Source organism: Schistocerca nitens, chromosome 10 (genome assembly GCF_023898315.1).
Source record: "Schistocerca nitens isolate TAMUIC-IGC-003100 chromosome 10, iqSchNite1.1, whole genome shotgun sequence".
In the NCBI taxonomy this organism is placed as follows: Eukaryota; Metazoa; Arthropoda; class Insecta; order Orthoptera; family Acrididae; genus Schistocerca; species Schistocerca nitens.
The window spans coordinates 204,004,973-204,031,212 of NC_064623.1; the positions used below are offsets into that span (position 1 = coordinate 204,004,973).

At 41.3% G+C, this 26,240-nt stretch overlaps 1 protein-coding gene across 1 annotated transcript in view; it reads right to left on the reverse strand.

The window, feature by feature from the left end:
- Nucleotides 1-26,240, reverse strand: part of LOC126210001 (apoptosis-stimulating of p53 protein 1-like) — a 339,336-nt gene that overhangs the window by 58,674 nt on the left and 254,422 nt on the right. The window contains exons 6-9 of the mRNA XM_049939109.1: nucleotides 22,344-22,566; nucleotides 19,933-20,181; nucleotides 17,070-17,212; nucleotides 6,123-6,243 (exon numbers count right to left, since the gene is read on the reverse strand). Of these exons, the coding sequence (XP_049795066.1) occupies nucleotides 6,123-6,243; nucleotides 17,070-17,212; nucleotides 19,933-20,181; nucleotides 22,344-22,566 (736 nt within the window). The remainder of the gene's footprint in view (nucleotides 1-6,122; nucleotides 6,244-17,069; nucleotides 17,213-19,932; nucleotides 20,182-22,343; nucleotides 22,567-26,240) is intronic.

The window sequence follows — 26,240 nt, forward strand, 5'->3', positions numbered from 1 at the left end:
AATGAGTTTTCATGTATTTCAGACACTTATGACACATGCAACTATTTTCAATAATGTGAAATTGATTATTAGGGTAAGAGTTTAAAATGAAATTGTGCTACTGCAGACCATGGGATTCTTAGCACACAAAAGAGCCCAAATAATTTTGCTATGTATGATTTAAGTTTTTAAGTAAGGCAGTTAGCACTATCCACATGAACACACAAAAAGGTGTCAAACATGAGCTGAATTTTTTTCATGATGGTGAGAGCCACATCTTAGGGGAAACTGTTAGTTAAACTACTAAACTAAAATTACAGATTATCTTATTAATTATTATGGGCATTTTTGTTTTTACAAAATTATACAGACCTCTATTAACCATTGGGACAAGGGAACAGAATGACACAGAGGCTACCATGGCTGGTAACAAACTCATTAAAATCCTGCCATGTGATCTTATAAAATATTTAACAGAAAATGATAAAATACTAAATAAAGGCCATCTTGGTCATGTTGCATTGGCCTTCCTCTGGTAATAGACTGATTTAGCTGGGAATTGATGCTTTATTCTCTCCAATTTCAATCAGTGTCCTAAGACCACCAGTGTCAAATTGATATAGAATTTACTGGATCTAAAATACCACTGGTCAATTCTACGAGAGAGAGAGTGGACATATGTCAAAATATTTGTGTGTTACACAGCTTACTGGTAATTCATAGCCCACTGAGAATTGGTGACAAAGTTGTGGGTCCATGTTTTCCTGCTCGGTTGTGGAATTACATCAATTCCACATGGGTTGCTTGTGAAGCCAGCAAAATAACAGGGGCAACCTAACTTCCAAAGCAGCTGAACAACAGCCATACAGCATCTTGAAATTTTCCTGACATACTGAATTCTTGATGTTTTGGGGATGCAGTCACTGTCTTCCATTATGCCCAATATTTCATCTGAGCACCTGCTAGAAATCTTCAACTCAACTGATGACTTCTGTAGGAACCCAGGTAAAAATTTTTGCACGATAGAAAACAATGCTAGCTGCACATCATCGAGCATCAGTACAGAAGATTGAGAAAGCCTCCAATGTCCCATCTGCCAGCAATCCCAGTACAATGAGATCGTGACCACAGGGCAGCAGCTTCAGCAGCCACTACAGTAACTTGTTAACTAACAATGTATATATAGTCTTGCCATTGTTCTGAAACTGACAAGAGGAAAACATTGTCCCACAAGTAAGCTCTCATGCCCCTCCCCCTCCCCACTTTAAATACGCCTCCAATCTGAGCAATACAGCTGCAGTATGGCTGAAATATCTTATTTTTGTACTATAGTATTTTAAGTACTTTATGACATGTCAGTACACCTGGAAGGATTTTGATAAGATTAACATAATAATGTCTCATCCACTATGTGCTTTGCTGCTGATCTGAATTCTAAGGTATCCATCTCGGGTTTCACTTTCAAGATAGTTACTTAGTATTTTTCCTACTAAACAGTTTCCACCACCACATCGAGAATTGAGGATCCTGTAGATCATGTGCCGACCTCACGATGCTCCTTCACAGGTGGCGATCTTGTGCACTTTGGATCCAGTTGTCATGGACTCCTAGCTGGAAAAGGTCTTTCTGTAGCTCATCTTCCCATTGCTTCCTAGGTCTTCCAACTGGACAGGCACCATCAAGTCTTCCCATAAGTACGGCTTTTGCCCGAGAGGTGTCCGGTCTCCTAGCAATGTGTCCTGCCAAGCTTACTCTCCGCACTTTCACTTTTTGAACGATGTTCGGCTGCCTCATCAGCTCGTACAATTCTTGGTTTTTTTCTGTATCTCCACGAGCTCTCTTCCCGGACAGGTCCAAAGATCCTTCTCATAATTGTTCTTTCAAAGACCAACAAGCTTTCTCCATACTTCTCTGTTGTGCTTACGGTCTTTGTCCTACACAACAATACTGGCACTATCACGGCATTGTATGCTTTAAGTTTGGTCGTAATTGACAGATTCTTGGACGACATTATCTACTTTAGACTGAAATAATTTTAGACCCGTTCACAATACGTTGGTTTATTTCCCATGTTAAATTATTTTGCCTGTTGAACCATGTAGCAAGGTATTTAAAATTTTCCACCTTAGCAAATTTCATATCCCTACCTGTAATGGGATGTCACAGTCCGCCCCCAGTAGCCGAGTGGTCAACGCGACAGAATGTCAGTCCTAAGGGCCCGTGTTCGATTCCCGGCTGGGTCAGAGATTTTCTTTGCTCAGGGACTGGGTGTTGTGTTCTCCTAATCATCATCATTTTCATCCCATCGACGTGCAAGTCACCGAAGTGGCGTCGTATATCGAAAGACTTGCACCCGGTGAACGGTCTACCCGACGGGAGGCCCTAGTCACTCGACATTTACATTTACACGGGATGTCATTAGGAGCTTCTCTTGATACCTCCATTACCTCTTTCGTTTCTGCATTAATCCAGAACCCTATCTTTCTTACATTTTGCGCTAGGTCCTCTATGGTTTCTGCCACCTCTTCCTCCGATTCTGCTACAACTGCGATGTCGTTTGCATAACCCAGTAAATCTCTCTTACCATTTGGTGTCACCCGTTTGTTTTCTCTTTTCATTTCTCGGATTGCTTTATCTAGGACAAGATTAAAGAACAGTGGCGAAATAACATCACCTTGTGTCACACCCATTCCGATATGGAATTCCTTGGACAGCTCCCCTTGGTATTTGACTGGCTATTGTCTCCTCTGTGCCCACCTTGACCGCATTTACTAACTTCATCGAAACAGTATCTTTGGGCCCAAAGAAAAAGTTGAAATTCAGGTTCTGGTGGGGTTTCCAGTTTAATAAAGTTATTATTGGTAATCTGTTAGCAGTATAAGCTCATAATATAACATCAGTTCCTTTCATTTACAAAACTTACTGGAGCCAACCCAAGTATCCACGTCCATCAAAGATCAATACACTTACAGGAAGCAGTTAGAGTCATATATTGTTCGGAAATTCAATATCTAACTACTTTATACTCATACATAGTGCTGGGTCTACTGGGGAAATACTACACAACTGTCTACGGTGTGCCAGGGTTCTCACAAACAACTGGCAGCCTCCCTTTTACCTCAGACTCGTTTGCAAATGTAAGTGGTGTCGGAGGCAGCGCAAACACAGGCCTCCTGACCCTCGCAGGGTGGTGGACAGTCACAAAGCCACTTCTGAAGAGGGGGCCCAGTGCAGCAGGCAAAAGGTAACGCTGCAGCAGAACTCTGGCTTTTATACCAGTAACACACTAAAAGTCTAACATTATGAGCCAACTAAGCCACTAGCTGTGGTGCAAACAGAACAGAACACATTGTAATGGATAGTTGTACCAACAACACCATTGGATCTCCAATCCTCCCCCTTCCTACTATAATACACAATACCAACAGATAAAGGTTTATTATCTTCTTGTAAATTTGATTAGAGGAGTCAGCCTTTGCACAACTTATTTACTAACTGACAGTCCCCTTCTGAACCTAAATCTTTTTCAGAAACAAAGTAACATCTACAGAGGAAAAATTAGCATATAATGAAAATTTTTAATTAACGAGTGTGTTTCGGGTGCGAGGGAGAGGGGGTGTCGAGCGACATCAGTATTTTCAATAATTTCATAAAAGGACATCTTGTCACGCACTATGAGCTGCACTTCCGAAGTATTCATTTGGTAGACTGACATTCGGGCATATAGCTCATCAGTGGCATCTGATACAGAGGATATACAAACAGATTTATACATATTGATGTCAACAACACAGAACATTTTGTACCCACTAAAGTAGACGCATAAGACTATTTACATTCTGCGCCCATCTACGTCATTGACAGACACATCATGATATGTGCACATTATGTAATCATTCTTATGTCCCTACTTTAGTGTATACAAAGTAGTGTTGTGATATCCTCATAATTTGTTTGTTTGTTCTCAGTGTCAGATCCAATGATGATGGACTATATGCCCAAAATATACCAGTCTGCCAAATAAACACTTTTGAAGCGCAGCTCATGGTGTACAACTAAACATCCTTTAGAAAATACAGGGTGACGCAAAAAGTTCACTAACATTTGAAAATACTCTAATTCACAGAATAGGGCAGGTAGAGAGGTAAAATTTGACACATGTGCCTGAAATGACATGGTGTTTCATTGAAACCAAAAACAAATCCAAAAATTGGGCAACAGTTGGTGCTAGAGAACAACACATCAGTTTTACCACATAAGATCATGTATAAAATGAGCTGTGACAGGTGGTCAAATGTGCCAGTTATCACAGCATGTTTAATTTATCAGAAAAGACACTGTCCTGAAGGTTTACTAGCATGATGATGTCGATCACCAAAGCCCATTTCACACTCCAAGCGTATTTCAATACACAGAACTGCAGAATTTCGGCTACCAAAAATCCTGGAAGTCGTGGATGCCCCATTGCAGGATGAGAAAGTCATGGTGTGGTGTAGATTTATTGCATCAAATGTGATTGGATCCTTTTTCTTTAAGGAGATGTGAGGTGCTATTTTCCAAACTGTTATGATAATGGGTGCAAAGCATGCCAATATGTTACAGAATTAGATCATCCCTAGAATCGTTGATGAACACATGCTGGATGGTGCTCCATGCCGTACTGCTAAAATGTGAATGATCTCTCGTGCACATTGTTTGGTGAGGACCGCGTGCTGAGCCACCAGTTCCATCGTGCTTGCCCTCCCGAGTTCCCTGGCTTCGATACATGTGGTCACTGGTTGTGGGGTAACCTGAAGTCTCTGACCTCATTGGGGCTACTAAAAGACAACATCCATTGGCAGTTTCTCACCACACCTACTAATATGCTGTATAGCGCAGTTCACAACATGGTCCCTGAACTAGAGGTATTGTTGATGAATGATGGCTAACGTGCTGAACGTTTGTTATTTAGAATATAATCTTTGCTAAAAATTCAACTGTTATGCTAATTACTGCTTCTGTACCATTTGAAGCACATCTGTTGGTTAATTTGTGCAATTTTTATGGTGTCAATAAAACTCCAAGTTATTTCAAGGATGTGTGTCAATTTTTAACTCTCTACCTACATTATTCTGTGAAGTACTGAATTTTCAAATGTTAGTTTTGGGTCACCCTGTACATACAAGCTGGAGAGTATTGAACATGGAAGATTTTCAGATGTTAACTAAATTGGGACAGATTACAACAGTTAAAAGGCTGGCATCTCTAATCCTAACACACACACACACACACACACACACACACACACACACACACACACACAAAATAAAAATAAAACTGACACAGAAAATGTTTGTAATAAGGCTGATGCAGTAGTGACTCTCAATGAACAACATAGAAGGTGCTAGAAGCGACCACCACTGACATCAATGCAGAACCAAGTTTCATTTATCAAACTGGTAGACTCAAGTAGCAGCTCTGCCTGAGGGCTGGCATCAATAGTGTTTTCAACATTCTGCTGTAGCTTTTCCAGGGTGTGACTGTGAGTACATGTGATCCATTTTCCTCCACAGGCAAAAATCACAGGGAGATAGATCAGATGATTGAGGTGGCCAGGAGATTTCACCAACACATTGTGCAATCGTGACTAGGTCATCGCAAGTATGTAAGTAATCTTATGGTTTCACTTTAATGTATACGGAGTGTTCTTGTGTTACAGACTTCAATATGCATAAATTATTTAGCTGATCATGGGAGTACATATCACTAACATTCTTTTCTGGATTTTAAAATTTTACTGTTTTTGGTTAGTAATGGTTTTTATTCGTTTAACACTCAACAATAAACACATGCTGTTTTATTGTAAGCTTCATTTTGTGTAGCATTCAACTCATCACTTAACACATCTGATCCTTTCACTCATTGAAACATAATGATGTACTGAAATACATGGGACAGTACATGCGGGAGATGCTCGTGTGCAGACAGGTGAATAACTGATTGGTACATCGAAATCACTGTTTCTGTAAGAGGCAGGTCTCCTCTTCATTAACAAGACAATTCCGCTTCACTGTTTCTTTCCAGGCCAGTTTCATTTTCTCCAGCACACAAATATATACAAGGAATATTTCCGCAAACACAGCTAACGTACTAAATTTACTGACCTGGTGTACAGAGCCCTGGGCCATGTTCCCCATACCAGAGCTGGGTGCCCCTGCTGGAGCGGAGCGGTGGAGCCCTGGAAGGAACGGCTGAGGTGGTAGTCCAAATGCAGGCCGGCCACCACTGCAAACAAATATTTCCACACAGTGGCAGGAAATTTGATGAGGCTAAATAGCAACTACAAGCAAGAATTGTGCACAACCACATTTTTGATTATTCAAGAACAATGTTAAAATAGTTATAGATTTGTTTTCTTTACAGCAGATACTTTACTTATTCTTTCTCCTAGAATGTCAACAGTTTCTTACTACTACTCAAATGGCACATGCACTTGTGATCAAGTGTTAGGAAACAGGTTGCAGCTGTGTTGCCAGCTTCATTTACAGCCTAGATATTAATGTTTTAATAAGTTCACAGTACAAAATAATAGTCACTTCCTTGAAAGAGCATACTAGGCACTTTTGAGGATTGTGAATGGTGACCCTCTTCTGCTGACATAACTTGTGGCAGTGAAGTCCGTTGTATGGAATCAGTCCAATAATGATTAATGAGGAGATGCAAATGTTAGACAGGAAATGTGTTTGAACATGCCCACAACTGTAGTGCAAATGAACTCATCCAATTTGTGGTATCAATGGAGAATGTCCAACTTGTTTACAAGGAATAGTTTCCAATCAAAACCATGTAACACAGTGTAAGAACAGTTGACACAAAAAGAGCCTAACAGACAAGTAACTGGTACAAATGTCAACAACTTACCAATGAAAATCAGTTTCACAGCCAACACGAGTTGCTGTTATCAGTGAATATGCCTAGAGGTGATGTTACACTTGTGGGTTCTGATTTATTCCAATTTTGTGTTTCTTCTTACCAAGAATTTTAGGACCACTTTCATTTAAATTGCAGTTGCTGAGAAGCTATATCACTTTATTACTACTTATGTGGTGCTAGACAGCTATCATTAGTATGATCCTTACATGTTGGTTACATAAAAGTGTCAAGTGATTAGAATGGCACACCTGTTTTTTTTTCCCCCTAATGTGCCATATTTCATTACAGTTAATCAACAGTAAACCACACCACAACAAATTTAAATTTTTAGATAAGACATATACTGAAATAAATGTGTGTATTTTATATTGGAATATAAAATTGAAATCAACTTACATATATTTATTGTGCAGATATGGTTACATATATTTAAATGTAAGATATTTAAATGTAATGTTATGTAATGTAACAGGACATAGAAAATATGTGACTAAAGCATGAATCAATGCTAGTACTACCACAATTTTCTTTTCAGTTTCGTTTTTTTCATGATCAGAGTATCGGCAATATCCTTTCTTCCAGGAGTACTGGTCCTTAGAGACTCAGAGCTTCTGCACTGTTTGTCAGGCAGTAGATGAGTCACTGGTGGAAGTAAAACTGTGAGGTTGGGTCCTGAGTTGGTAGCTCAGTTGGTGGAGGACACACCCGCAAATGGCAAAGATCTCGAATTTGAATCTCAGTCGAGCAGTTTCAATCTGCCATAAAGTTTAGTACCAGTGCACACTCCGTTGTAGAGTGAAAAATTCATTCTGGAGTGTGATAGTCAAGCACAGGCATATGCATTAGTAAACAATGCGCAATGACACGATGTAGCTTCTCGGCCACTGCAGCACGGGTTCGTCATCTGCAGTTTCAACAAAATAGATCTTAAAATTCTTCTTAAAACAAAAGGAAAAAAATTATAGGGCGAGCGCGAAGAAACACAAAATTTAAAAAAATAAGAACCACCCTAATGTTACACATTAGTGAGATGTCTCCTGATGTGACGCTTCTTCCCCAGCAAGCTTATTTTAGATATAAAACATGGGTTACAGTTCATGCCACTAACTAATGTCACATTCCTACTCCATATTAATAATAATTTGCAGTTGTTTTGACAAAGACAAGGAGAATATAATATCTGCTTCTAACTACTAATGTTACCCTCGACTTTTCAGCACCCTTTAAGATACTTCATCATTTGTAGCATAATGTTGACTACTAATTAGTTATCATACAAGTGACAGCTTTATTTTTTCCCCCCCTATATGTCAGTCAGGAAGGTTAGGAACAGGAAATTCTAGTTTAAGAATTAGATTGTTTCACTACAGTCTGTGGTTTTATGGAATATTAAATGGTGAAAGTATTTGTGAAACTGAAAATGCACTGGTAGATGAAAGAAAAAAGGTCCAGATGAGTGCCCGTAGGACTCATCTACATCATACCCCACAAGCCACCTAATGGTGTGAGGTGGAGGGTACTTTTGGTGCCACTATTTGATCCCTTCAACCCCATTCCACTCGCGAACAGTACATGGGTACCTCATCTGGTCCTGAAGCCTTTCCACTACTAAGCGATGTGCCAATTTTCGGCATGATTGTGTTTCGGCTGCGAGTGTTAAGGTCGATATTGGTCTTGCCCGAGATACTGGGGTGCCGAGTTGGCGGCGAGTGGCACTCTGGCAACAAGAAGTGGAGGGTTCGAGAGTAAAGAGCAAGGAGGACAGAATGGCAGGGTGTTGGGGTCCAGATGGTCTGAATTGTGCATTAATAATTTTGGCACTCTCTGGTAATGAACTGATGGTGAAACTGAGATACTCGGGAATTCAACGCTGCTGTGGAACGATAAGCCGTGGGCTCTGCAATTGTATGGACACAGTTTACAGTGAGCTGTGGCCAATATCGTTTGTGGGTGTTTTGCCACAGCAGATAAACAAGACAGCGTGGGCCCGACCTGAACACGCAGTGCTGTACCGTGTTCGCCCACAATAATGAAGTCGTGATACTGGAGAAGAAAGCAGTGGAATACGGTACTTGTATTAACATTCAGTGACTTCTGTGGTGTTGGTTTACTTAACTGTTTGGAGACTGAGCAGTAACTGTCACTTTCTAATGGAATTTACGATTGTGTAAAAGTGTGGGCAATGCCGGATGGGCGTTGTCATAAAGTTGATAAATTTCTTATTTGTGAACACAATTTTCTGCTATCAGGATTACTTATTGGACAGATTTGAAATTGTCAGTTCTGCACTGTAGTTCAGTGGTTTATAAATACTGGAATTTGGAAAACATGCTAACGGTGAATTCTGGGTATGTTTTTATATCTGCGTGTTAAATGAAAGTAAATATTGCAGTTTGTAAGGAACCTTTCTACCATTATGATTCTGTAAGTTTTTATTTCAAAGTGATGATGTTTGCTACCATTATTGGTTGAGAATTTATTACCCGATTAATCAAAGGAACTGTTATTTAACCAGCCTTTCTATGAAGTGTTTTAAGACTTGTTTTTCAGTGAACTATTATTAATAACTTACATAAATCAGTAATGTTGTGTAAGCAGTTATTGAAGGCATCCATCTCCATTAGCCAATCAACCGTGGCCAGTTCGGAACAGGCACTGATGTAACATTAGGGGACTAGAGACTATTTGTTAAGTTTTGGCAATGCTACTCCTGTTTGTTGTTCTTGTTGAAGTGTCTAGTCACCCCTAAATTAAATATTAATTCCGCACAGCGACTGTAGCTGCTTTTCGATTCCACGATCGGTTTTCTCAGTATCTGCCAGTTTGACGTTCGCATGATGATTGAAAGGAGGGACAGTGTTACAATCTTCCGCAGTAAAACAACTTCTGAAGACCAAATGCAGTATTTCGGCCTTCTCTCTGTTATCTTCCATTTCGGTGCCGGTGTGGGCACTGAGAGAATGAATAGATGATTTTCACCCACTTACTGACTTTACACACAACCAAAATCTCTTAGGGTTTTTAATCAGGTCGGTTGACAATATCTTACTTTTGAAATCATTTAATTCTTCTATCATTGCTCTCCTTACACTCATTTTCACTTCGTTCATCTTTTGTTTGTCAGCTAGGTTTTACTTCTCTCGAATCTGAGATGAAGTGCGCTTTGTTTACGTAGCGCTTTTCTAACACGGCTGTTAAACTGTGGTGGATTTTTCCCATCCCTTAAAACCTTACTCAGAGCATAATTGTCTAGGGCATATTGAACGATGCCTTTGAACTTTTTCCATCACCCGATATTTGAGGCTGACTGCTGAGATATTCTGAAATTTGTATCCTGTCACCCTTGCTGAGCAAATACATCTGCCGACCTTTCTTAACATTCCTTATAGGACCTGTCGTCATAGATGCTGCCATAGCTTTACCATCACTGATTCCTTCCTCTATGTGAACTGATTCGATAAGGTCAGGTCTGTTTGTTGCCCTCTTGAGTTGGTTCTCTAACTGCTCAAGTCAATTTTTGGACAAGACATCCAGAACAATGCCACAAGATTCCCTGTCTCTGGCACCAGGTTTGATGGCAGAACACTCTCAATCTATACCTGGCAAGTTGAAGTCACCTCCTATTACAACAGCATGATCATGAAAATTACTAATGATATTCTGCAAGTTCTGTCTGAAGCTCACTCTACAACTACAGGTCCTGATGCAGGTGGTCTACAAAAAGCATCCAATCACCATTATTGACTGTTCTTTGATAGTCAGTTTCACCCAGATTAATTCAAATTCAGAATCCGTGATAACCTCGTTATATTTTATCGAATTTCTTACTGCAATAAACATGCCGCCACCGTTGACGACACTAACCTATCCTTACAATGAACATTCCAGTCTGACCTTAGGATTTTGTTGTCATTGAAGTCTGGTTTGAAATGGTTTTCTGTTCCCAATACTATCTGTGCATTATAACCTTCAGTAAGTGATACTAATTCTAGGACCTTTCCTTCGATGCTCCTCCAGTTTACTAACAAGGGGAGGCCACCAATTGTGAAATTCAGATTCGATTCATACTGTGCATAATAAAAGCTCATGGCCAGAGGTATAATGTGGCAAAGCACCAAGATGCACTTGTCAGCCGTTGTTGAGAAAATCGACAGTTAAAAGAAACCATTGCAGTGAAATACTCTCTACGATTAGTAATTTTCCACAGCGTCGTGGGGCAGCGGTAAGCGCTTGGGTTTGTAATCCAAAGGTCGCCGGATCGAATCTCGCACCATGCAACTTTTTTTTTTTAGTATTTGTTTTTTGTAATTCAAATGTGTACACACACACACACACACACACACACACACACACACACACACACACACACTAATAACATCATTATGTTTTCCGCAAACAAAGTTGTATTTCACAAATGTTATTAATTGTCTTCATAATGTTAACCACGTATAGTTAATGGAAGACGTAGAAACGATATTCCAAAACGAATACGTATAGCGTAAGGCAAACGTTCGAATTAGAACAGAAACCCCACGAGCACAAATTTGCTGTGGCAGGTATGAAATATAAACTGCATTACTCGCTCGTTACACTTTAAGGACAGATGTTGAATGGGCCGAAACGAGCCGCCGCGTAACAGCGTAGTTGCCTGCTAACTTCGAAAGAAGGTAGATGCGGTCCCTAGCGCAACTTATAACATCGTCGAAAATCAGTGCAGACGTGGGAGCTTTGGTACACCCTGTTAAACAAACGGAAAAATGGAGGTGATACAATTGGAGAGCGATCCGCCTTCTCTAACATGCATAAGCAATTCATTAATTATATATATATATATATATATATATATATATATATATATATATATAAGAAAGATATAAAAGATATATTGTTTCCACGTGGAATGTTTCCCTCTGTTATATATATATATAACAGAGGGAAACATTCCACGTGGAAAAAATATATCTAAAAAGAAAGAAAGTGATGAGACTTACCAAACAAAAGCGCTGGCAGGTCGATAGACACACAAACAAACACAAACATACACACAAAATTCTAGCTTTCGCAACAAACGGTTGCTTCGTCAGGAAAGAGGGAAGGAGAGGGAAAGATGAAAGGAAGTGGGTTTTAAGGGAGAGGGTAAGGAGTCATTCCAATCCCGGGAGCGGAAAGACTTACCTTAGGGGGAAAATAGGACGGGTATACACTCGCACACACACACACACACATATCCATCCGCATATACACAGACACACACACACACATATATATATATATATATATATATAAAAACAAAGATGATGTGACTTACCAAATGAAAGTGCTGGCAGGTCGACAGACACACAAACGAACACAAACATACACACAAAATTCAAGCTTTCGCAACAAACTGTTGCCTCATTAGGAAAGAGGGAAGGAGAGGGAAAGACGAAAGGATGTGGGTTTTAAGGGAGAGGGTAAGGAGTCATTCCGATCCCGGGAGCGGGAAGACTTACCTTAGGGGGAAAAAAGGACAGGTATACACTCGCACACACACACATATCCATCCACACATATACAGACACAAGCAGACATATTTAAAGTTTGGGCAGAGATGTCAGTCGAGGCGGAAGTGAAGAGGCAAAGATGATGTTGAATGACAGGTGAGGTATGAGTGGCGGCAACTTGAAATTAGCGGAGATTGAGGCCTGGTGGGTAACGGGAAGAGAGGATATATTGAAGAGCAAGTTCCAATCTCCGGAGTTCGGATAGGTTGGTGTTGGTGGGAAGTATCCAGATAACCCGGATGGTGTAACACTGTGCCAAGATGTGCTGGCCGTGCACCAAGGCATGTTTAGCCACAGGGTGATCCTCATTACCAACAAACACTGTCTGCCTGTGTCCATTTATGCGAATGGACAGTTTGTTGCTGGTCATTCTCACATAGAATGCATCACGTGGGTGCTTTCACACGTGGCTCTGCCTTTGATCGTGTACACCCTCCGGGTTACAGGACTGGAGTAGGTGGTGGTGGGAGGGTGCATGGGACAGGTTTTACACGGGGGGCGGTTACAAGGGTAGGAGCCAGAGGGTAGGGAAGGTGGTTTGGGAATTTCATAGGGATGAACTAAGAGGTTACGAAGGTTAGGTGGACGGCGGAAAGACACTCTTGGTGGAGTGGGGAGGATTTCATGAAGGATGGATCTCATTTCAGGGCAGGATTTGAGGAAGTCTTATCCCTGCTGGAGAGCCACATTCAGAATCTGATCCATTCCCGGAAAGTATCCTGTCACAAGTGGGGCACTTTTGTGGTTCTTCTGTGGGAGGTTCTGGGTTTGAGAGGATGAGGAAGTGGCTCTGGTTATTTGCTTCTGTACCAGGTCGGGAGGGTAGTTGCGGGATGCGAAAGCTGTTGTCAGGTTGTTGGTGTAATGCTTCAGGGATTCCGGACTGGAGCAGATTCGTTTGCCACGAAGACCTAGGCTGTAGGGAAGGGACCGTTTGATGTGGAATGGGTGGCAGCTGTCGTAATGGAGGTACTGTTGCTTGTTGGTGGGTTTGATGTGGACGGACGTGTGAAGCTGGCCATTGGACAGGTGGAGGTCAACATCAAGGAAAGTGGCATGGGATCATGTACACTGGTCCTACTCCAAATCCCATGCCACTTTCCTTGATGTTGACCTCCACCTGTCCAATGGCCAGCTTCACACGTCCGTCCACATCAAACCCACCAACAAGCAACAGTACCTCCATTACGACAGCTGCCACCCATTCCACATCAAACGGTCCCTTCCCTACAGCCTAGGTCTTCGTGGCAAACGAATCTGCTCCAGTCCGGAATCCCTGAAGCATTACACCAACAACCTGACAACAGCTTTTGCATCCCGCAACTACCCTCCCGACCTGGTACAGAAGCAAATAACCAGAGCCACTTCCTCATCCTTTCAAACCCAGAACCTCCCACAGAAGAACCACAAAAGTGACCCACTTGTAACAGGATACTTTCCGGGACTGGATCAGATTCTGAATGTGGCTCTCCAGCAGGGATACGACTTCCTCAAATCCTGCCCTGTAATGAGATCCATCCTTCATGAAATCCTCTCCACTCCACCAAGAGTGTCTTTCCGCCGTCCACCTAACCTTCGTAACCTCTTAGTTCATCCCTATGAAATTCCCAAACCACCTTCCCTACCCTCTGGCTCCTACCCTTGTAACCGCCCCCGGTGTAAAACCTGTCCCATGCACCCTCCCACCACCACCTACTCCAGTCCTGTAACCCGGAGGGTGTACACGATCAAAGGCAGAGCCACGTGTGAAAGCACCCACGTGATCTACCAACTGACCTGCCTACACTGTGATGCATTCTATGTGGGAATGACCAGCAACAAACTGTCCATTCGCATGAATGGACACAGGCAGACAGTGTTTGTTGGTAATGAGGATCACCCTGTGGCTAAACATGCCTTGGTGCACGGCCAGCACATCTTGGCACAGTGTTACACCGTCCGGGTTATCTGGATATTTCCCACCAACACCAACCTATCCGAACTCCGGAGATGGGAACTTGCTCTTCAATATATCCTCTCTTCCCGTTACCCACCAGGCCTCAATCTCCGCTAATTTCAAGTTGCCGCCACTCATACCTCACCTGTCATTCAACATCATCTTTGCCTCTTCACTTCCGCCTCGACTGACATCTCTGCCCAAACTTTAAATATGTCTGCTTGTGTCTGTATATGTGTGGATGGATATGTGTGTGTGTGCGCGAGTGTATACCTGTCCTTTTTTCCCCCTAAGGTAAGTCTTTCCGCTCCCGGGATTGGAATGACTCCTTACCCTCTCCCTTAAAACCCACATCCTTTCGTCTTTCCCTCTCCTTCCCTCTTTCCTGATGAGGCAACAGTTTGTTGCGAAAGCTTGAATTTTGTGTGTATGTTTGTGTTCGTTTGTGTGTCTGTCGACCTGCCAGCACTTTCATTTGGTAAGTCACATCATCTTTGTTTTTAGATATATTTTTCCTACGTGGAATGTTTCCCTCTATATATATATATATATATATATATATATATATATATATATATATATATATATATATATATATATATATTTTAATTACAAAAAACTAATAATAAAAAAAATTGCATGGCGCGAGATTCGATCCGGCGACCTTCAGATTACGAACCGGTGCGCTTAGCGCTGCGCCACGACGCTGTAGAAAACTATTAATCGTAGAGTGTATTTCACTGCAACGGTTTCTTTTAACTGTCGATTTTCTCGACAACGGCTGAGAAGTGCATCTTGTTGCTTTGCCACATTACACCTCTGGCCATGAGCTTTTATTATGTGCAGTATGAATCGAATCTGAATTTCACAATTGGCGGCCTCCCCTTGTAAAATCATATTAATCTTTCCTATCTCTGATCTGTGAGAACAAAGCGTCTCTGAGGTTGCTGTAGCTGATGTAACAGGCAAATCGTGTTTGCTCCAAGGGAGGGGTCCTCTAACCTAAAAAAAATCCCATGTACATGCCACACATACTCCGCTACCCTAGTAGCTGCGTCCTGCGTGTAGTCCACGCCGGACCTATTAAGGGAAACCCTACTGATAGCGGAGGTCAAGAAATTCGCATCCAATGCCATCACAGAGCCGTCTGAGACTCTGGTTTAGACCTTCCACTCTGCTCCAAACCAGAGGACCGCGATCAACCCTGGGTACGATGATACAAATAGACAGCTCAGCCTGCACACTGTGTGCATAGCTAGTTGCCTTCACCAAATCAGCCAGCCGTTGAGAGGAGGAGAGGACGGCCTCAGGACCTAAGTGGCAGGCATCATTCGTGCCGACATGTGCCACTACATGCAGACAGTTGCACCCAGTACGCTCGATAGCTGTCGGTAGGGCCGCCTCCACATCACAGGTGATATCTCGCAGCAAACATACCAAATGCAGATTGGGATTCTTTCCCACCTTGCCTGCTATCTCCCTGAAGGGCTCCATCACCCCCCTAACATTGGAGCTTCCAATGACTGGCATACCCACCCTCTGTAGTTGTCCAGACTTGGCAGGAAAACTGACCACTGGCCCCACAGGAGAGGCATCCCGTGCCGGCTGAGAGTTATCATCAACACTGGGTAGCACCTCGTACCTGTCGCTAAGGCGTAGGGTGCCAGCCGCACGTCCTGGTCCCTCTTTCACCTTCCGCCCAGTGACAAGCAAACCCACCACTGTCTGCCACCCACTCTGGAGTGAGGACGGACCAGTCAGACGTTGCGTATCAGAAGCTGCAGCGACATCCAGGTCACCAGGGGATTCCAGTGGCACCAAATGTGTCACTGGCACCCCAATGTCACTGCAACTTTTGAGCATTAGCTACAAGCTTGTCGACAGTAGCCAAAGCAGCTTCCAGCTGTTTACGGACAGCAGCCAACTCTCCTTGTATCTGGTAATACAGAAGGGTTCCATACAACCTACATTATGTTTATAGATAGCTCATCCATCCCAAAAATAGAGGATTCTGATGATTTTTTGCCTGTTATAAATACTGATACTTACAATATATCAAAATGTGACATAAAAGGCTGTATGTTGATTGCATTTAGGTAGAAGCTTAAATTTTTTACACTTCCAAGTATGTGACAAAATTCAACTTTATACATCTACCCAAACCTGAGAAAAAGAGTTATTAACAATCAGACAGATGAACAGACACACACAACAATGTGATCCAAATAAAGGTTTGTTTTTACCGACCGAGGTATGAAACCCCAAAAATGAAGGAAACAATAAGAATATGGTACGAAAGCTTACAACTGTGCTCTAGTTTGGCACCTGAACTCAAACTCTTGCCTGTTGCAGGCAATGCTCTTACAACTGAAGCTAGTTATAGAATGTTACCTTAGAGAAGTCCCAAACTGACTCTTCTATTAACAATTTGGATTGTATCACATTAAGTAATGCTGGTTATTTTACTCTATGGTATTTATTGAAACATGGCAGATGCAGTAAGTATTCCAAATGTTAAATCAGAAATGACTTGAAATGATGTTATTGTTTTTGGCTAGCATACAAAAATTTGTATGATGCTGTAAGCCTATTGAACTGTTGCCATGATGAAGAAAGACAGTGAGATCAACATTGTAAGTAAGCTGCAACAGAAAAAATAGCTTCTTTAAAATGTAACAAAAATATTTTTATTGTCTGACCTGGTGTATGATTGCTTGTTATTGGAACTCTCATGCTGTTGCTGTTGTTGTTGTTGTTGTTGTTGTTGTTGCTGTTGCCCAACACCAATTGCCAGACCTTTGTTTATTCCTGACAGTGGAGTACTATGTGCAACTGACATCATCTGTGAAAAAATGCATCTCAATCACTCACGAGTTTAGTAAAAAATATCTAAAGGTATAATGAGGTGGTAATTAAGGACACTGTTGTTTTTACAGTCAGTTACTTACATGTTCCACTGATCATTTGATTGAATCTTGAGTCAGTTTGCAGGGTGTATGTACATAAATGGTGTTAACATTTGTGGACTAACTTAAGTATACATGAAAGAACGTTTCTTTCTTAAGGTAAAAAAGGGGGGAGAAATGCAAATAATGGAAGTTGGAGGAAATTGTGTCAATTTAGAATCACAATATGTTGTGGAGCATACAGTAAGTAGGCTTAATCTGTTGGTAGTGCAGTTGAAATCTGTACTGAAGATTCAGAGACTGTTAAGGCATCACTGCCAGTCTCCAAGAACATGTCAGTGGACAGACAAGGTCAAACAAAAAAATTTAGAACAATTTTCCTCAGAAGTACAAAGCAGTGGGAGACCTTTACTTGCAGATGAAAATATTAAAAAGCTACACGACATATGACAGGAACTCCAAGGAATTTGCCAGTCACTCACAAATTCTGCATGCCACAAACACCTACTGACAAAGTTCTGCTTCTGCATCTACATCTATACTCTGCAGACCACTGCGAAGTGCATGGCAGTGGGTACATCCCATTGTGCAGTTATTAGGGCTTTCTCCCCATTCCATGTTTGTACGGAGTGTGGGAAGAATGAATGTTTAGAGGCCTGTGTGCACACCATAATCAATCTAATCTTGTCCTGATGATCCCTATGGAAGTAATATGTAGGGGGTTGCTTTATACTCCTAGAGTTGTCATTTAAAGAGGGTTCTTCAAACTTTGCAAGTTGGCTTTCTTAGGATAGGCCACACAGTTTACTGAAAACCCATGCACACAGACTGTTACCTACACTGAGATTCAAAACACCACCCACAAGTGAAGCATGATGAAAACATTGGCAGATAGAGCAAGAAACCTGTGTAAACCAGAGCTGCTTGATGTGGGATTAAAACATTTCATTTCAGTAATGAATTGCTCAAGAATGGTTATTTGTCTGCCGAGATAAAAAGAGTGTTAAAACCATATCTCTTAGCTCATAGTGATGCACAAGTGCCTGTGAAAGTGGACGTTTCACTGCATTTCATTAAGGATGTTACTGGCCACAACGGAAAAATCTTGGATAAATGGAACATTGTGGTGATCTACAAACCCCTTGGAAGATACAAGATCACCTAAAATTGGTCAAGGATGCTCTGAAACTGCTGAAAATAGCAGGTATTTGTAGGATTCCATGTAGTTGTGGGGAGGTGTATGTGGGTACTACAAAAAAATGACACTAAGGCAATTACAGAAGGGAGTAGATTGACAGATCAGAAGTTGCAGAACATGCTTTGCAGCCAGGAGACCATCATATTCATTTTGAAAGGACAGGCCATCGAGATTATGAAACACCCCAGGTATTTCACCAGGAAGGAGGAGGGCATGAAATTGAATGACATTTTCATCCTGGTGCTGAAGATGTCTACCAGTCTTCCACCATGTGGTGGTAGTATCAACAGGTAACAGCAACTGACAACGGCCAATTGTACCCTGGTATTTAAAGCATGTGACATCACACCATTGCAGGGAAGCACACATAAATGGAATTATGCTGTAGTCAGTAGCACGCCAGGGTGTGAATCAGACCACTCAAAGGCACAATCCCCTTGAAAATGTCCTCCACAGATGGGAACAAAATGTTGAGTTTTAATTTCAAACCCATTTGACCACAGCAAAACAGCCCAGAACGTTTTTTTTAATTACAAAGATTAATACTACTTTGTAATTCACCCCCCCCCCCCTCCACCCCCCACAAAATTACCACAGGTTAAACAGGTTAACAGTCAAAGACACAAGATTAAGCAAGACACAATATTTGCAGAACAAATGCCTGAAGTGATGACTGAAGCTTGGTAACTTGGCTCTCATAATGATTGAAAAAGCTTGTTTACATTCATCTGGTTATTTTAACAACCTTAACTTCTGCTGTTGGTCAAATGAAAACCATACAGACATGCACAAATGTCACCTAGCACCGACAAAGATACTTCTTTGAGGAGAACAGAGGACAAACAGCTGCAGTGACTGCAGAGGGTTTTACCTCTCAACGTTTCAAAATGTTATTGTACTGAACTATGGAGAGTATGCTTAAGTGAAACAGAATGTGGTTCCAGCAAGATGGGACAACTGCTCACACACCAAACATTGGACTGAATTCTTTGAGGATTAAATTTCCTGGACATCCAATTTCTCATAATGGTATCACTGCATGGCCTTTGTCCACATGTTCGCCAAATCTCAGAAACTGTGGTTTATTTTGGCGGATTATCTTAAATTGTAAGTATTTGTAAACAGACCACATAACGCTATTTGCCAGGAAATCTCTGCAGTACAAAATCAGATACTGAGAGGTATGTTTGACAGAAACGTAGCATAGCAGACAATAGTTACAACTTAGATGAAGTTATTTTCAAATGTTATCTACTCCCTTTTTCAAGGCTGTTAAATGGCGCATGTACCCCAATATGCTGTATCAATAAGCAAGGCATTTGTTAAAAACTGTCAGGTCTTTTAGCTGCACCCTGTACTACTGACAATTCCAATTTACAATTTACATTCTTATTATTATGTGATCCGCAGAAAATCTGAAGATGATACAAATTTATGTAATGTAGTGGGTATACATGCCTGCTGTTGCTGCTGCTGCTGCTGTTGTTGTTGTTGTTGACTCATATTGGTGTTTGCAGGGCTAACACCAGTGCTGCTGCCAAAATTGCTGTTCAGGTTGCTGTTGATGGCATTCCTAGCAGTCTCCACTTCATTGCCACCCACTGCAGTCTTTGACAAGAAACTGACTGTGAACTTTGTATTGTATGGCAGTGTTTGGTACTTTGGGTCTGCCTTGCTGCCCCCAAACTCTGAAGGTGATATGTCATCCTGCAAGCATCAACAAAGACACATCCTGGAACCTCACTGCTGTTGTCACTTGTGTGTAAATTGGTTGCAGGGCTGCCAGATGTTTACTCTGCACCCATCAAACCACTGACAATGACTTCATTTTCTTTAGGTTGTTGTATAATTCAACCTGAGGTCACTCAAATGGGGTATAATTACCAGTTCTGATTTTATACCAAGAGACCATCAGATATTTTAACATGTCAACTGAACAAGTGTGGAGAAACACTGCTTGCATCTAATCAGTTGATGAGCTTCTACAAAATATTTCCAAATGGTCTGATTATTACTTAATAATAAGTTGAATCTGGTAAATGTACCATTTGAGTGTCCCAAGTCTAAAAGACATATTTTCATAAAAATCATTTTCTATATGTATTTACATTCAACATCTCCTCCAAAACACCTGAATAAATTTTAACCAAATTTTGTACACATGTCACTTAAAGCCTGTAAAGAAGCACTGTGGGGGTGGCAGTGAAAAAGGAGTGGCACAAAAGCTTAACTCAGCAACCTCGGGAGAAATTTCAACCATGTACAAATGTATCGAATCCATAGTTTTCCAGGTTGCTAGTATCACTGGTGACTGCCCTGAAGACACTTCACCCCTAGGTGCAAAGAAGGAGCAAGGGCCAGGTCTGGAGTATTCTGATATGTGGTTCTGAGTAGACAAGATGATCCAGAGGGATCAAAACATTTAACGTAATTAAAAGTGTGCAGTTGCGACTGAACATAAAATGAGAATTATCTTGCATATATAAATGATTTATTACTTGTATAATTTGTTTAAAAATATTGTGGTGGTAACAGACCCAACCATCCCTCGGAGTGGTGGAGGTGAGAAAGCCATAACATGTAAACTCATTAACGATCCAAATTAGTATTGAATACATAGTTTTCCAAATTGATAGGCTCATAGGTGACAGTTCCAATGATATTTGACCCCTACGTGTTAAAAGGATGGGAGGAATGGGAGGTTCCAATAGCGCTGATCTATCAGCATCTCCCTGCAATATCTGGAGGAATTTCAACCAAATTTGTTATATACATTATTCACAATTTGTATAAAAATAGTGTTGGATTAAGATACCTCTGCTAGCTGTAGGGTGTGGGGAAGGGATTGAGCGACATGTAAAAATGTTCGACAGCAATCCATTGATGTTTTTTCTTGTACTATAGTTGACTTTAAATACTTCAAAAGTACGAAGCAACATCTGTCTCGTATTTGTTGTTCAGTGTGTCAACCAGTTTGTGACAATGTTTGCTACAATGAGTCAACAATATTGTCTCCATATTTTGGGGCCAAAGAGCATGCTACATGGCTGAATACCACGAAAATATTTACTTTCCTATGTTGAGCTGCATGGTGTAAAACAGTGGAGAATCAGTTGCTGGCAACAGTCCTTTTTCTCAATGTGGTAACCAGTTACTGCTGTCAGTATTCCTCAAATGAAACCACAGTCTGACAGATTCTACTAAAAGGCGAATGAAGCTAAAGTATTGTGAAAATACAACAGATTATGAAAGATGCCATCAACTTCAGGCTACGTGTTAACATGTTGCCACAATGTGGGCTGGTGAATCCGAAGATCAGCCTGTTAGTAGCTTACAAGAAAAGGCATCTGATTTAACTGTGATAGTGTGTAGTTGTAGAAGCGAGGTATTAAAGCAATATCATTGCAGATGATTTACAGAGATAAAAGCATACAGGTTGAGCTGGTATGCAGACCATAGAATGAGCACGGGCTCCCCCAGGGGTTACCTGCAATGAGGGAAATTGAACCCAAGCCCACAGACAGACTCTCCGGACCTAAGAGGAAATGCCCACACACTGCTAGGGAATGCAGATGCAGATGGAATGCCTGGAACCAACAATGGAGGGGGAACAGTGTAGGTATAAATATTTGACCCATTCCACTCTATGAGCAGTCTCAGGCAGCACCTGGTGGAGAGGACAAGTCACATTGCCAAATTATCATGCAAGAACAATGGTAACATCCAGCAGATACCCAACACGTCAAGATGTCATCAGATTATTGGGAGTATCTGTAAAATTACAACAAATCATAATATTCGTACAGCTCCAAGATGAGGGGCAAAGAGCTTCTTAGCCAATTTGAACTAGGAGAGAGAACTGTGCTAACCTGGTGAGCATTGTGGGAGCCCTGGGTGAGGGGCTTCTCCTGCTGGTCGGCAGACATGGGCTGATGCTGTTGCTGCTGGTGCTGTTGTTGCTGCTGCTGTTGTTGTTGCTGCTGCGGCTGTGGTGCCGGGACATGGAGGTACGGCTCAACGGCAGCGACATTGCCTCCGGGCCTCAGCAGGAATGCCGGCTTTTGGTCCTGGGCATGACCCACCACGGCAGGCCTGTGCACATGTCGTACAGCTCCAGACCAGGAAACCGAGTGACACACACACACACACACACACACACACACACACACACACACACACACACACAAACTAAGGGAAGTTATATGTTACCAGTACCAGGTGTCCCTCCCAACAGCAAACGTGTGCAACAACTACAATTCCAAAATGGCACTTACACCATTTCCAGAAAACACTGGTCCATAAATATATTTTTACTTCAAAACCAAAAACTCTAAATCTAAAAATATAATGGAAGAATAGCTGAAACTGATCCACTTTGTTCAGTCTCTCTCCCCATTGATTTTCTCACTTGTAAAAAAAAAATTCAGTTAATCACTTCATTAGCTACTAATTTGTACAAAGTATATTGTTATAAATTAAAATGTGTAAGTATTATAATCGTCCAAACCTTGTGCTATATTGACAGTCTTAGTGTACATTACAAGAAATTGGATCCTTTTACAGCTGAATAGCACAGAGTGAATAGAATTCACGGTAAAAATAGTGGTTCGTGCCTTTCTCCTTATGGTTAATATGTCTACTTTTGTTTAGAAGGGACATTGCAAGGACATACTGGAAACAGTGAACAAATTGAGGAATTCTGTTGGAAAATTTATGTTTCTGCCATAGTTCATGACTGTATCAAATGACGTAAGTATTTTTTTTCTTCCCCCACATCATATTGTATTTTCACTGATTTTCCAGACTAAGTCATTCTTTGCTGTAAAAATTATTGCTTCATACAACTATTCTATCATTACATAGTTTCCCTCTTTAAGCAGATACTATGTTATAAATTTTTAGAGAGAGATATGAGAGATTTGTGAATGTTCATTACAGAGAGAGAGAGTCATCTTCAAATGTGGTACATATTTCTAGCAGGGAATACGAAATGAAATTGAAACTGTTGTAATACAATGGAATGAGAAAAACCAAACCAGCATTTAAATAATTTCAATGGTGTCTCATATTCAACAGAACATTTAAATGTAAGTACAAATGCTATTATTAGTTGAAATTATTAGTGCCAACACTTCACCTCTATACTATAATATCAGAGCTGTTAGCTCTCTGAGGTCGTCAACAGTCTGAAAAACAGGAAACGCTCCGAATGAAGCCGACCTTTAGCTATCAGTATTTGGAGGCCGGCATTCAGCTTATCGTGCCCTTACTGTAGTTAGTCTGTTGGGGCTCGTAACATAGTAATTTACACTGTATGATCAAAATTATCCAGACACCCCAAAAACAAACTTTTTTCATATTGGGTGCATTGTGCTGCCACCTACTGCCAGGTATTCCATATCAGCGACCTCGTAGTCATTATACATCATGAGAGCAGAATGGGGTGCTCTGCAGAACTCACGGACTTCGAACATGGTCAGGTGATTGGGTGTCACTTGTGTCATATGTCTGTACGCAAGATTTCCACATTCCGAAACATCCCTACGCCCACTGTTTCCAATGTGATAGTGAAATGGAAATGTCAAGAGGTACAAACAGCACAAAAGTGCACAGGCCAACCTCTGTTGACTGACAGAGACCGCTGGCAATTGAAGAGGGTTATAATGTGTTATAGGCAGACATCTACCAGACCATCACACAGGAACTCCGAACTGCATCAGGATCCACTGCAAGTATGATGGACAGTTAGGCGGGAGGTGAGAAAACTTTGATTTCCTGGTCAAGCAGCTGCTCATAAGCCACACATTACACCAGTAAATACCAAACGACGCCTCACTTGGTGTAACGAGCATAAATATTGCATGACTGAACAGTGGAAAAACGTTGTGTGGAGTGGCCAATCACAGTACACAATGTGGTGATCCAATGGCAGTGTGTGGTGAACGTCATCTACCAGTGTGTGTAATGCTAACAGTAAAATTCAGAGGCGGTGGTGTCACGGTGTGGTCGTGATTTTGTTTTGCGTGACACTATTCACAGCACAGGCCTACGTCAATGTTTTAAGCACCTTCTTGCTTCCCACTGTTGAAGAGCAATTCAGGGATGGCGATTGCATCTTTCAACACGATCGAGCACCTGTTCATAATGCACGACCTGTGACGGAGTGGTTACATGACAGTGACATCCCTGTAATGGACTAGCCTGCACAGTCCTGACCTGAAACCCTTTGTGATGTTTTGGAATGCCAATTTCATGCCAGGCCTCACTGACTGACATCAATACCTCTCCTCAGTGAAGCACTCCATGAAGAATAGGCTGCCATTCCCTAAGAAACAGTCCAGCATCTGATTGAACGTACTCCTGCAAGAGTGGAAGCTGTCATCAAGGCTAAGGGTGGGCACACCATATTGAATTCCAGCATTACCGATGAAGGGTACGACAAACTCTTAAGTCATTTTCAGCCAGGTGTCCGGATACTTTTGATCACAGTGTATATAGGTGAACAGTTGATAACACGAGTATATAAGTGACCCAAGATGCACCTCACCGCGTCAGCACTGGTTCTCTAGCGAAGTAGTTTGTCAACCATCGGTATATACTATTACATAGCCAACTGTAGCATCCAGTTCCAACAATCAAGAGTACAGCTATGTATCTCCGTGCCTTCCGTTCACTAATTACTTTTTAAAGCAGAGGTTCCCAATCTGTGGGTACTCACCCCTAAGGGGTAAAATGAAATTTTCTGAGGGTTAAAAGCCAAACGGTCCGATTCTGTTTTAGTAACAAAACAATTATTTCCAAAAGATAATTACTATTATCACAATGTTTTTACTAATATTAATCATACAAGTTATCAATAACTACTTTTTCTCAACTAGTATCATTAATGTGGTGGAGGTTATAGCTTCTTCACATAGCCCACACACTACACACATGTTGTGCTTTGTGCTATACATTGCTGAAGATAGAAGTGAGACTTAACGTAACGAAGCCTAAATATCTGAAGAAAATGTCTTCTCCAAGTTGTGGGAAGTACCTGCAGCACCCCAGCAATTGCTTCATTATTCACTACGAAACAGACAGCACGACACAGCAGTTAACTACACAAGGCTACTATAGTGCTGTACGCAGTATTATTATTATTATTATTATTATTATTATTATTATTATTATTATTGGCTGTGGTCAGACACAAAGCAATAATAGCGTGAAGTCTTCCAATTTCTGCCAGTTGAGAAGTAAAGTGTGGAGCAATCAAGTGATTTACGAACAGTAAGTATACTGCACTCATTTTAACTTGTTTGATTTTAAACGTGATTGCAGTATGCAGGCCAAGCAACTGGCGCAATGGAGAGGAGTAATGCAAGGGAAGTTTGTTTTGTACCAAGTGTCTACCCTCGCTGTGGATAATTTGTTTTCTTATCTGAGTAGGAGTTGTGGGTAGCATTTGCAATCCACCACAAATTCCTTTGTCATTCATTAAAAAAACACACACACACACACACACACACACACACACACACAAAATATTCATTTTTCATTACTTAAAAAATAAAAGTTTTCCACGAAAAGTCTTTCGTTTTACAGTTTAGTTAAGTGATTAATCGTGAAGTAAGGTTGGAAACCACTTATGTAAAGGATTCAAAAGTGCGTATGCTTATGCACAGAAAGTAGTTTGGTTTGTAATTTAATTTTAGACTATTTCAAGATTTCCCTTTCTTCCTTTTCAGACAGATCGTCTCACGATGATTGAAGTGTGAAGAGGC